The sequence below is a fragment of the Acomys minous genome (genome assembly GCF_964271855.1).
Source record: "Acomys minous genome assembly, chromosome: 13".
Classification (NCBI taxonomy): Eukaryota; Metazoa; Chordata; class Mammalia; order Rodentia; family Muridae; genus Acomys; species Acomys minous.
In genome coordinates this window covers 100,981,766-100,995,913 of record NC_140495.1, presented here as the reverse complement: position 1 = coordinate 100,995,913, position 14,148 = coordinate 100,981,766, and the positions used below count along the sequence as shown (strand labels likewise).

At 39.3% G+C, this 14,148-nt stretch overlaps 1 protein-coding gene across 1 annotated transcript in view; it reads right to left on the bottom strand.

Moving 5' to 3' along the window:
- Nucleotides 1-14,148, bottom strand: part of PCDH15 (protocadherin related 15) — a gene marked incomplete at its 3' end in the record, with an annotated part of 1,334,501 nt that overhangs the window by 140,580 nt on the left and 1,179,773 nt on the right. The window contains exons 25-26 of the mRNA XM_084754693.1: nt 1,963-2,103; nt 575-687 (exon numbers count right to left, since the gene is read on the bottom strand). Of these exons, the coding sequence (XP_084610819.1) occupies nt 575-687; nt 1,963-2,103 (254 nt within the window). The remainder of the gene's footprint in view (nt 1-574; nt 688-1,962; nt 2,104-14,148) is intronic.

Below are 14,148 nucleotides of genomic sequence, written 5' to 3'. Positions count from 1 at the left end.
TCATCATCACCACCATCATCATTATCTAGCAATCATTTAATGTCAATATAAGAGGACATGTAAAAGGATTCTGACTTGCAAGAAATTTGCTGATTCTTGCCAACTTTCCCTAGACTGTCTCAGTTCATTGGTTATTCTGAATTATTATCTTGTCAATTGAGGAGTTGAAAATGTTCTTGCTATAATACATAGCATAGTGTTAAGACGCACATCACATGACTTGGAAAGCATAGCTGTAGATTGCACATCAGAGGTGGAGGTCACATCGTACTGGCAACAGTGAGAACTTAAAAATTGGTTTCTCACCACTGGGTTCATTAATGACTTAAAACTATACAATTATATTTTGACAAAGCTTCTTTATGATTTACACAGGATCAGTTTTTTCACTGAATCAGTGCTAAAGGACTTCATATTGAACTCTTATTACTCCTGGTAAACCACCAAAGGTTTCTAATTTTAAAATCAAGCTGAAATAGGAAGCCAACATCATTGGTAAACTCAGATCAATTTTGAGAGTGCCTCTAAAGCACACAAAGAACTTGGCGTTTTAAAACCTGGAAGAAATTCATACCTATATTCCTCCTGGGTGAAGCGTGGGATCTCTCCAGGGTGTAAGACAAGAATTCTCACCGTGGCACTACTGGACATCACAGGCTCGCCATCATCAAAAGCCACCACCACCAGCTAAAAAAGGCGACAGGGTCCCCACATGGGTTATAAACAGGAGAAAATGCCAGCACACTGCACCTAAGGTTTTGCTATTTTGCTCCTGTTTACAGTTGTGGGAAGAAGTGACTGTTTTCCTACTGCCTTTAAGGAAAGAGATCTTGTGTTAGGATGTGCCACATTCTCTCTTAATTTTCATAAACATCCATCTAGGTAATGCCACTTTCATTGCCAGAAAAAAAAAATCAATGTGTTACTAGCTCTTTTTAAGAAAAACCGACTTCTAGTAGAGTATATGGATGATGCTCTATGTAATTCTAAGTGGTTTTCTGTATTCAGTGTTGCCTATGAGAAAAAAAAGTATTTTTATAGCATCAACTTACTTACTTAAAAGGTATTAGATGCAGTGTTATCAGCAGCAAAATGATAATTAGCTTATTTATAAAGAGAAATTCCAGTGAGTTTTTTTTTCACTTTTTAAAGAGCAGAAGTGTTTTTTTCTCTAGAGAATTAAATTGGGAATCTTTATAGTTTAACATTTTGTTATATATTCTCTTAAAACAATTAGTCCACATAAAGCCAAGAGAATATAGTACACGGTGGGAATTATTCAAATGCAGAAACGGAGAGAAATTTTAGAACCAAGGAGTGTTCTAATATTTATGTTAGGGCATTTCAAACATTTCACAGAGATGTACCTTCTTGTGAAAATCGTAAGTTAGTAATACAAAGGAACTCAGAGTAGGTTAATGGATTTTCTCCAAATTTTCTAGAAGCATTATCTGTAAAATAAATGTGAATTTTTTTCTGCATTATGCTTGTGGGCTCTTATGCTTGTGTGCAGGTATAACATGACGTTCAGATGAGTAGTCTCATAACACTAGAGTTCTTTGCTATAAAATAGCAGCCTAATCATCTACTGTTGTGGCATTAGAAATACAAATAAAACTGTAATGGTTTACTTGCATAGCAGAGTGCCATAAAGCCATTATAATAATAGCATTACAAGTGTTGATTGGTATTGGCAATATGTAATTGAGTACAAATCAAATATTATGATTACTGAAAAGCATACTCTCTTATAAGATCAGGTAGCATCTATGTCTGCCAAATATGTAAAGTATTAGGGTACTCTTTTATTTTAAAATGTTTTCTAAATTTCAGGAGGAATGATTTTTTTAAAACGTAAAGAGGAGAAAAATGGCAAGAAAAATCATGTCGACAACTGTTAAGCAAACCCCTTGGTGTTAAATGCTAAATAGACATCACACACACAAAAAATGGCACACTGACCTTAAAAATTGTTGTAGGCTCTTCATTAAGATTGACACGAGTTATTACTCTTCCAGAATCTTCTTCTACATCAAAAATACTGGCAGGGTATGGAAACTGCACATCATCCACTCTATACCTCACCCGGCTGGCAGGCAAACCCTGAAATGAAATAATTCCTCTATCAGGATAAATGTAAGGAATATCAGTGGAGATAAACTATTTTTTTTTTTTTTACAACAAATGACTTTGTGGAAAAGAAAAATTGTCATGGTTCCCTACACTAAGAGTTTAAATGTGGTGGGCTATTTCTTTCTGTACACAACTCAGTCTGAATCAATGAAATATGTTGCAATTAGGCTTTAGTAAAATTATTTTTTCTTTCTTGTTTTATATGATTTAATTTTTAAAATTTATTCCCCTTACATCCTGATTACAGCCCTGTCCTCTTTCTTCTCCTGGTGCCATCCTGCTTCCCTCTTCCCCACCCCCAGCCCCACTCCCCTAGTCCTCTGAAAGGGGGAGCCCTCCATCCCTACCATCTGACCCTAGCCTATCACGTCTTATCAAGACTGCCCGCACCCTCTTTCTCTGTGGTGCTTGGCAAGGCTGCCCAGCAGGGGCATCAGAGTCCATGTCAGAGACAACCCCTGCTCTCCATATTAGGAGACCCACATGGAGACTGCGCCTGCCTATGGACTACATCTGAGCAGGGCGTCTAGGTCCTCTTGAGGCATGGTCCTTGGTTGGTGCATCAGTCTCTGCAGGCCCTCCTGGTCCCAGAGTTGTTGGCTCTGTTGAGTAAAATTATTTTTATGTGGGCAAAAATTACTATATCGCCACGGCCATCTTTCCTTTCATTCCACATCTTGCCTGCCTCCCTAAATACCTATTGCCTCTCAAATGTTTCGTTTTCTGCCACAATGGTTTCACTTTTAATTATGCTAATCTGAAGCCAGAATGCTGGTTTCTTTTTGGTTATGTGTATCTCCACTATAAATGCCTGCACCATTACCAAAGGGTACAATATCAAAGCCCGAGAATGTTCAAAATCATCTATTCACTCATTAGTTATCTACAACTAACTGTCACCGTAGTCATGACTTCTGTGGGCAACTTATGCTCTGATTTTCTTCCATCTTTTATAGCTACTTTTTCTGTAGTGGACACTGACCTAGCGCTCTGTTTTCATTCTATTAAAATTGTCCTTAAAAAAATAAACACTCTCAGCTGGAGGTGGTGGCTCGCACTTGTGATCTCAGTGCCAGTGAGTTCAAAGGAAAAGAGCCACTCTGATTTAAGAGGCCAACCTGTGCTCCACAGTGAGTTCCAGGACATTCTGGAATGCAAACAGAGGCCCTGTGTTAAAAAGCAAAAAAAAAAAAAAACAAAAAAAAACACCAAACCAAACCAAAACAACCCCAACAAAACATGGAGCGGGAGTGGAGCTGGTGCTTTCCATCATACACACAGATCCAGACTCCGGTGATACTGGATCTTTAAATCAACTCATATTTTCTTGTCTAATTTACACTTGCTGCTCATTTCTGCTTCATGCATTGCTGATGCTTATGCGAGAGTACCCTTCATTCCCAATAGATCAGTTTGAAGGCCATCCATTTCTGTTTACTAACTGCAGCGTGGTAAATATGAAACATCCCCATACAAGCTTATGTTTTGAAAGCTCAGTTTTCATCCTCGGCAATAATTTTGGAGGCTCTGGGGACTTTAGGTGATGGTTCTAGCTGGTGACCACTGACCACGGGGATGTACATTTGAAGCTGCTGCCTTCTATCTTGCCATCTTTTTCTGGGTCTGCTATGATACATGCAGATGTTTTCTGCCATGGTGCTCGCACTACCCAGAGGATTTGCCAAACACATTGAGCTGGATACTTTGAAATCCCAAGTCAAAATAAACCACCTCTCTTTTTACGTTGTTACGTTAGCTGTTTTGTAATAGTAATCCACCAGCAATTAGTGCATAAATTTAGTACTATGGGTGGGGTCATTGCCAGAACCACACCTACCCACATGGACTTGGCAGTGCCAATGCAGAGGCTAAATACTGTGCGCCTGAAGTTTCAGGAGAGACACTGTCATTAGACTAGAGCATCTGCCTAACAACATGGCTTCCCATATCTTAGCATTTAGAACCAGAACAGAACAAACTCATTGGCTGAGCAGATTAAATTTTATGAGGGCAAAGTATCTGCTCTGTGGCATGGTTACCGCTCATTTCTACTAACCAGGCCTACAGCAAGAAGTAGGGGCAAAGATGGAAGCAGGAAGAGCTGAGAGACACGCAGTTTGGCTGAGAATGAACTCCTTTGAAGTGATAGATAATGAAGCCAGAGATTTTTTAAAGTGTGATGCGCCATTTAAAAAAAAAAAAAGACAAGACACTGCCATAATAGGAAAAGTGTCCTCGAACTATCTCAGAGAGGGAAGAAACTCCACTCACTGCTGCAGGCTCTAGGTAGCGCATCTCAACCTGTGGGTCTCAGCAGCTGCTGGGGTCACACACCAGATATCCTGCACATCAGATATTTATGTTACGGTTCATAATAGTAGCAAAATTGCAGTTACGAAGTAGCAACAAAATAGCTCTGTGGTTGGGGGTCACCACAACATGAAGAGCTGTGTTAAAGGGTCCCAGCATCTGGAAGGTTGAGAACCCTTTCTCTAGGGTATGAGACTACAAACTCACTTGGGACTTGGCTTGGAAAAGGAGTGCCGGTGGATGCTATGTTTACAAAGCATTCTCTCCGTTTCAGACACACGGACACTCAGAGACCACCATAGCCATGGTAAGAGGGTGAGATGCTACATTTTGAGTTGGCAAAAGAACTTTATAACATCCACTCAGTGCGTGCGTTTCTGTTGCATAACGAAAAGAATATAACTCTATTATAATAATTGTTATTCCATAGAGGCTCATAACTATGAGTTTGCCTTGACTTAGACTTTTTGATGCTGCTGTGTTTTATTATTATTTTGGGGACACATTCTCTCAATGTAGTCCTGGCTGACCCGGAACTTGCTATGTAGACCTTATTGGCATTGAACTCACAATGACCCTCTTGTCTGTGCCTCACTTGCCATCATACCCAGAACACTATGGGCCTTTTTAAGACTATAGAATTCTTAAAGTTGGACTCTCTATATATTTAGATTATGAGGTGGCCAGGAGCCTTTGGGGGACAGAAGCAGAATTTATGCTCTGTACCTGAAATTCCCCTTACAGACTGAAGCCTTCAATGCGTTTGTTTCAGGCTGCTGGTTCTGTTCGGGGGAGTCTGTAGAACCAGGAATTATAACTGCACTGACAGAAGAAAACCACTGCGGTAATCTCCTCGAATGCTGTGCCCAGTCAGCCCTCAGCCCACTCTCACTGTCTGCACCTCGTGCCGTAATCAGTTCCTCCCACAGTGCCATTTCCACGAACTGCACTGCCTGCCTGGATGAACTAAAGCCTTCTGCAGGTATAAGGTTCACGCCCCGCCCTTCCCTCCCCCCCGCCCCCCCCCCCCCGCCCCCTGATCTTTCTTGAGATACTTCTGTCATTTATTGTGGTCACAGAATAAATGTGCCATCTAGTGCCATCTAGATGTAAATTCCTTGCCATATGTGTAACAATACAAGCTTCACAAGGAGAGTGACAGTATCCAACAAACAAACAAACAAACAAAAAACCTTGAAGGACATTCTACCCTATATGCAATCAAGGAACATTTGAATTAATAAATGAATTAGAGATTTAAGGGTTAGTGGTGTTGATCATGCCCAGGCATTCTGATAGATATTTATATATTTCAAGGTTTTAGAAATGTGGGACACTAGTGAATTCTTATAAAAAGGTTAAAGAGTTATCCATAATAATTTTACACATGAATCATAAATTCTCTGAGTGGCTGAAGGGAGGTCCAGCCACTCAAGAAGTATGGTGGAAGAGGCACGATTATCGGAAACTGCATCAGGTGTGTGTGGTTTTTCCACATTTTTTTATGCAATGATAATGCTGCTTGCTTCTTAATGATGCTGACATCGGTTTTAGCAAAGAATCTGAGAGTTTCGTCAAGTTTCTGAATATGTATGTTATGCTTATTTTTATATTCATGTCTATAATAAGTCTAGGAGTTAGCATAACTAGTCAGAGTTTACAAATGGTGGCGCACACCTTTAATCCCAGCACTCAGGAGGCAGAGGCAGGGGGATGGCTGTGAGCTCAAGGCCAGCCTGGTCTATAAAGTGAGCCTAGGACATCCAAGGCTACAACAGAGTAACCCTGTCTTGAAAAACCCAAACAAACAAATAAACAAACAAATAAAAAACCCCAAACAAACAAACAAAACCCAAAACCATTTTAAAAATGAATTCATTTCCTGAAAAAGTCTCAGCTAGATAGTAAAACCATTAGACATATTTTGTATTTAAGCATGGTCCTTAGATAGGAAATTCACTTAGTAATTATGAAATCTTTTTTTTGTTTTTGTTTTTCGAGACAGGGTCTCTCTGTGTTAGCCTTGGCTGTGTCCTGGACTCACTTTGTAGACCAGGCTGGCCTCGAACTCACAGTGATCCACCTGCTTCTGCCTCCCAAGTGCTGGGATTAAAGGCATGTGCCACCACGCCCGGCATGAAATCTTATAGGAATCATTCCTCTAACTTGCTTGGGAAGAGGCTGATGCTGTAGGAAAGGCCACCTGGGATAGTCCCAGCACTTGTCAGTATGGGAAAGAGTAAAAGTAGGGTGAGTAGGGTGTAAAGACAAAGATTTCACTAGCATTACTTCCTGTTTCCTCTGCAGTTTATTTATGATAGACAGGCTGACACTATAATGTGATAAATCTATAGGCTATGGGCCCAGACAGATGAATCTTATCATGATGGTATTTAGAGTGTGTTTTCAGAGAAACCAAAACTCAAAATAATTCTATACTATTAGATATAAACCACAAATGTAGCAAAGTAAATATAAATTTATATTAAGAAATCATCAGGACTTTTTAAAGTTTAGACTTCCATTATTATGGGTTAAATGCAATATGTTTTGACTTAATTATAGTGAAAATATAGTTAATTACTACAGACAGTAATTGCAGATCTGTGTGAAAGCTGTTGCAAACATACAAACACAGGGAATTTCAATGAGACCATAATGGGCCAAAATAATTAGATTCTAACTATCATGGGACACCCCATTTAGCTATTTTTTTAAATGCATAATTATCAAGAAATTACTCAGACTTGCATAACTTCCTTTATAATGATGTGATCATGTTATACCAGGAAATACTAAGCCCATTATCATTAAACGCAAATATCAAATAATCTGTTTTCAGATCCACAAAGATTTTTTTTTTGTCTCCATGATCCAGTGTCTTTGAAAACAGCTTTGGTTTGCTGGGTACCTGTGTATTTCTCACACAGTCTTCCAACTATGAATTAGCACTAGGAATTACTAAACAGTGGCTCATATTGTTCCATCATTCATGATGATTTTGTCAAGTATTTTTTTTGTAATTCTAATAAAATGCTTTAATATCCTTAAACAAGATAAAGAGGAAGGGTGGGCCAAACTCACTCAATTCATTCTAAAGATTTGCTTCTCATTTTTCTTCTTTCTGTTTGTATGCATCACAGCACTCTGACAAGAGGGTGCTTCATGTGACATGTCATGTAATTAGCCTGTGTGTAATTATGGTATGACCACAGCTATTTAAGTCCTAAGAAACATTGGATTTGAGATTATTTATCAGTAAAGTTTTTGGAAAATATGGTCAGTATAGAGAAACCCAGCCCCTCAAAAATATCAAATAACAATGTCGTGAAACTTTGCTGATTTAGACTCCTTTGCTCCATTAAGAGATAAAAAATTCTTATTTCCCTTACAAAGTAGATCACGTAACCCCAAAGGTGGAATCTGGACCAGAGTGGATCATCTGAGATCTTGTCCTTGCTTCCATAAAATCCATGTATACAAATGTATACATGCATTATAAAGGACTTCTTGCATACACAGTCTTAACAGAAAAAAAGAAAAAAGAAAAAGAGAGAAGAAATCTTGCCATTTGTAACAGTGGGGATTTACCTTAAGGGCAGGATACAGCCCCAAACAAATAAATTCATAAGGAAAAAAATGCTATTTAATTCTTCTTGTATGAGGACTGTTTAAAAAAAAAGGAGAAGCATTATCTAATGTTACTTGCATTAAGATCCTAAAATAGTCAGAGAAGCAGAGAGAACAGACGTTGACGGGGACAGGGCGGGAGGAAAGCAGAGAGCTGATGTTCACGAGATTGGGCATTCAGCTATGCAGTTCTGTTCTTTTTTTCTCCATGTCAGAACTGAAGAGCAGGGTGGCTAAGTCAGGGTGTGAGAAACTGTTAGTGGGCCTGGGTAGGGTTGACACAGGCTCATTCAAAACCAATTTTCTTAAAGCCCCTGAAAATGCTTTTGAGCTAATGAACATTTAAGTTAGCATATAAGGAGCCATAAATATCAGATGATATTGACATGGAAATCAATATCTAATTACATTACTAGTGAGTAGGTTATTTCCAGTAGATAGGTAATAACAAAATAGCCATAATAATATAATAGTAAAATTTTCCTGGCTTTATATAATTTTAAATAACATAAAATAATGGGAATCATACCTGTATAGTGTTGAAGAGAAAACATTACAAGGCTATAATAGCTTGTCAAATTATGTTTTATGCATACAAACAAAACAAAGCCCTGTATATAAATAAGAAGTCAGTATCTGTCCGCAGCTATGCAAAGATGCATCAAGATGTACCACTTGGAAATTTCTGGGGGGGGGGGAACCTCTCAAGATAAATGGACAAAAAAATGCAATACAAACAAATAATAACAAAAGAAAAAGATGACCTAGAATGAAAAGTTATACTCTCATATGACTCAGTACATAGGAAAGTGACAGAACACCATGGGGACCCAAGGAGGTTTATCACCTAGGCTGCCAGTGAGCTGTCAATCCACAGAGAGAGCTAGGGCCCTTAGCTTGCATTCTTTCAGCGCTGTCAGCAAACGCCTAGTCCACTCCTTCCTTCCTTGTCACTGATGATCTTTAATCTGCTCTGAGCCACAGAGCAGGTTCCTCTTCTATTCTGTCAGTTCTTTCCATAGACAATTTCTGTTCTCCTGGCCCGGGATGTTTCTGTCTTGGAGACTCCGTGCACTCAAGGTTTTAAATTCTGCTCAGGGGATTCCCTGGTCTGTATTTAGTTGTCTTGGGTTTCTCCTGGAGTTTCTGTCCGATTCAGCCACCCCTAGTCCTTAAAGGAAGCTGGGTCACCACGCTTCCAGTCAAAACAGCTGTTCTATGTACATTATTATCAACTGTTTCTACAGCTATGACCATCACTCCAGCTGGAACCACGGATTGACATTTGAGTGCGCCTTTAGTGCCCTGTAATCTTCAGCCTCATGCCCAATAGCTACCATTCCTCGCCCTGAGTGGCTTCTACATATTTTTTCTTTATTTGCATTGCCAATGTTTTTCTAAATTGAATGAAAGATAATGTGGCCAATTTGCCCTTTGGATTTTATTTATCACCTCATATATTTAAAAAAAAATACCCTGCACATTACAGAATAACTTATCCTAATAGGTACCTTTGATTTTTTTATTACTACTCATTTATCTAGTAACTTTATTTTCTATATAATGAGCTGGGTCTCATAAACCATCTTCCAGATTTGAGGTCTACAGAATGACTTCCAATGACAATTTTTATGCTATCTTTCATGTAACTTGCTTTTTAAAAGCAAATATCATTAAAATCATGTTCCATAGATTCATGAATGTTCTGGACTCTGCAACATGTGGATATATTTTTCCTGCCAGTTTCTTCTATCTGCAGTCATATGAATCCCTACATTTTTTTAAAAAAATAAAATTCCTTCCCAGAGCAGGATCAAAGCACATTAGAATCTATCCACCTGCCCATTCTCTGATGTATTTTTGGACATTACTGTCTGGACAGCAGCAGAGCCAAATAATCATGGCCTTCATAGACATCAGACTAAAGCCAAGAACCCTGGTCACAAAAAAACCAAGGTATCTCTTCTACATGGCTTGCTCCCGTTCCTTCTGACAAGCTATTCAGAATAAAGCCCCCCATTTAATACCTAACAGAAGCCTATGAATGAAAGCCAAAGATGAAAAATTGTTGGCCCAGTGCCATCAGAAATGCCCTTGGGTTGTGAACTTGGTCCATAAGATTAATTTCTACCAGAAGAAAAAGATGAATGTGAATTACATGAAGGGGTGATACTTTTAATTGACCACATACTTGGACACAAAACAAGTCTCAACAGCTACAAGAAGATTGAAATAAGACCCTGAATTGTATCTGAACATGACAGATGAAAGCTGGAGATCAAGAACAGCAGAAACAACAGAAAGCTTACAAACTCAAGGAAACTGAACAACTCTCCACTGAGTGAGAAATAGGTAAAGACAGGAATTAAAAGGAAACTAAAGCCTTTTTAGAACCGAGTGACAATAAAAACACAACAAACTTATGGTACACAATGAAGGCAGTTCTAAGAGGCAAGTTCACAACACTAAGTACTTACGTAAAAACTTTTTGAGAGATCTCATACTAGTAACTTAGCTAGTCACCTGAAATCTTTAGAACAAGTAGAAATAACAGGCCAAAGTGAGTTGGCAGCAAGAAATAATCAAACAGTGCTGAGATAAATAAAATAGAAATAAAAATACAAAGAATCAATGAAATGAAGAGTTGATTCTTTGAGAAAAATCAACAAGATTAATAAACCTTTCACCAAATTAACTAAAAGATAAAGAAAGATGCAGTTAAAAAAAAAAAAAAAAGCAGAGATGAAAATGGCAGCATTCCAAACAGATATTTAGGAAACGCAGAGAATCGTAAGAACATACTTTGAAGATCTATACTCCACAGAGCTGGAAAACCTAAAAGAAACAGATACATTTCTTGATATATACAACCTAACAAATTCATATCAACATTAGCTAAGCAATTTATACATCCATATGTAAACCCTAATGAAATAGAAGCAGTAACTAAAATCCCTCCTTACCAAAAAAAAAAATGATCAAGTCAGATAGATTCAGTACAATTCTATAAGACCTGAAAAGAATAATTAGTGCCAATATTCCTAAAATTATTCTGCAAAATGGAGACAAAAAAATTGCTCAATCCAGACCCCAAAAGACAAATATGTATGTATTTTTTTTAAACGTATGGATGGTAGCTTTTAACCCTGTGATAGACACACTGCAATCCATATATCCACAGAGGTTAGTACAGTTTAAGGGATTGGGGGGTGGGGAGGATGTCCCAAGGAAGGGAAAACAGTCATGGAGAAGCAGAAGGAAGACTGGAATGGAAAGACTGAACGGGCAGGTGGAGCTGGGAGAGGCCAGGGGAGAGAATATGGGGAGGGACAGCTAACACTAAGGACCATTTGAGGGGTCATGTAGAAACCTACTACGGTAGAAGATTGACGAAAGAAATATACACAAATATTAAAGAAATCTAAATGGAGTTACCAAATAGCAGGGGAGACAAGGTCCGACTATACATCTGTTTCCACTTAGTGAAGCCTCCACTGCCAGGATTGGTTTACATATAATTTAGCTGTTGGCCAAAGGGGGGTCCCAAGGAAACCCCTGACAACTCCGTCTACTGCCAAGGCTATTGTTTGTCCTCCACAAACTGATAGTAAGGCCCTGTTGCTGAAGGCAACACTTAACGTATCTCGCTGTATATGGAGAAGGTAACCTGGTGCCTAACTAGACCCTTTACCCCCAATGACTACTGTTCAGGCTACTACAAGGGACTTTGCACACTACCAGAGGGGAAAGTTAAACACTGAAAAAGCTAAAAACTCATTAATCTACATTGGTGACCTGCCTGCAGGATACGATGGAGCAATAGCGGCATAAAAGTGGTGGGAGTAACCAACCAGTATCTGATTGGATTTAAGGATCGTGCCTGACAGTGCTTGAGTAGCCAAGAGTAAGAGACCAGATAAGCCATGAACCTAGGGGAAAACAAGAATACTACTGTTCTGTGGCTAACGGATCAGAGGAGGGAAACAACTCCTGGTGACACTCCGCGTTCCCTATAGATCAACGTCTCCCTCAGTCAGCAGCACAGAAGCTTTCTTTGGCAGTAGACAGTAATTCAGTGACTCACAACTGGACCTTGTGCTGAGAATGAGAGACCTTGGGACGTTCAGTGCTAAGTGAGATGTGGTCATCCAATCTCTCTGCAGAAGAGGAAACAGAAAGATTGTTAAGAGCCACAGGTGATGGATGATGCTGAGAAAACAGGGGCTTCTAGATGCAACAGCACTGAAATACACATGAAGCCACAGAAACCGTTGCGATCTGCACAAGGCCTGCCTGCACAGCTCAAGGCCAGATAGGGTCCCAGTGCTGACAGGGGCAAGTGAACATGAACTCTCATCCGTATCCAAGAAGCTAGCTCCAACTGGCAACCACTTGCAAAAGAAAAATAGTTTCCCCAATAGAGTCTCACTGGGTGTACAAACCACACTCAAGGCCAGGCCTGTGTCCAGCAGTAGATGGCCAACACAAACTGAACTCAGTGTGTTAGTTTCGGAGACTTTTGAGATCATTGCTTTGTTGGGCGATTTTTACCTGACTGGTCTTTCGCATGTATGTTATGTTTGACCATTGATATTTCAATTGTGTGTGTTCCTGTGTGTTTTGTTTCCCTTGTGCTTTTTATTTATCTATTTCATTTGTTTTGTTTTATCTGCCTGTTTGTTTATTAGGGGCGGGAGAGACAGAATGAGAGTGAGAGAGAGACAGAGAGAGAGAGAGACAGAGAGAGAGAGAGAGAGAGAGAGAGAGAGAGAGAGAGAGAGGGAGAGAGAGAAAGAGAGAGAGAGAGAGAGAGAGAGAGAGAGAGAGAGAGAGAGAGAGAGAAGGAATAGAGTTGGAAGGACAGAGAGGTAGGGAAAATTTGGGGAGTCCAAGAGGGAAGATAACTGTTACGTGAATATATTATATGAAAAACATATTCTCAAATAAAAATAAACAGATGTCCTTTTAACCTTGGTAAGCTCAACAGCTTCTAAATAAGACCAGAGATATTTGCATCTGAAAATTAATTCTAGTATTGATCACAAGTAATAATAACCATATAATTGTTTTTAGCAACTTATGGCTCATGACACTTTACCTATAACATATTATTATAATAGTACATAACATAATGTAAGTGCCAGAGAGGCCATAAGTGACAGATACTTAAAATGCACTGATACTCATTTCCAAACATTATCCATATTTACCTGTCTCATAAAACCTTCCTTGTGTTCTCATTTTTTGCTTTCAAATCTAACTATACCCGGTGTCATTTAAAAGTCCCTTCTGTTTCATGCTGTTCTTTCCACCTAGTTAAGTAAGTGTCTGAGACCAAAGAGACATGGGCCTGGGCCATGTCACCGCTGTTTACAAGCCATTCATGGAACAAGTAGACCACGACTGCATCTCTGGCCAGCTTTACTGTGAAGGAAAGAACCCTTGAGCTATGCATCCCGCATGCTCTATACTGTGTAGTTAATAGTTTCTGCTGCCAAGCAGGAAATAACTTGAATCAATGCAGTGCTACCACACATGCTGGAAAAAATGAAGAGCGATGAAAAATAGATCAGTAGAGATACCAAAGGAAAAGAAACAGATGAGCACGCTAACTGGAGGTAAGAGCACAATTTTCTAACATTCTGGGTTGAGAGACAGCTTTCAGCGTTGCATACAGAGCAAGTAAGTTGCAAGTTGCGGATCAAAATGAGATTACTTCTCTTGTGAACTCGCCGGCTATAACATGCTGCAGAATGGTAGGGAAGCTTTCCAACAGGACCACAGTCAGCTGGCATTCCTGGTGACATCACAGCATTTTAATAAAACACAAGGTAAATGGACATCTCTTTCCCTCCCTTTGTAGAGATCAGCTGAGATGCCCTGAGTGGTGAGGATGGCTGTTAAGGACATCTGTACAAATGCTCCACAAAATACTCATTGGTGGCATGTCTGAATCCTGCATTGCTAAGTCTCAAGTACGCATAGAAAGATATAAAATGTCATCCTGGTGATTGCTGCCTCATTATTCCTTCTGAAAAAAATATTGTAAGAATAGTTACTGCTTAGGAATGGATT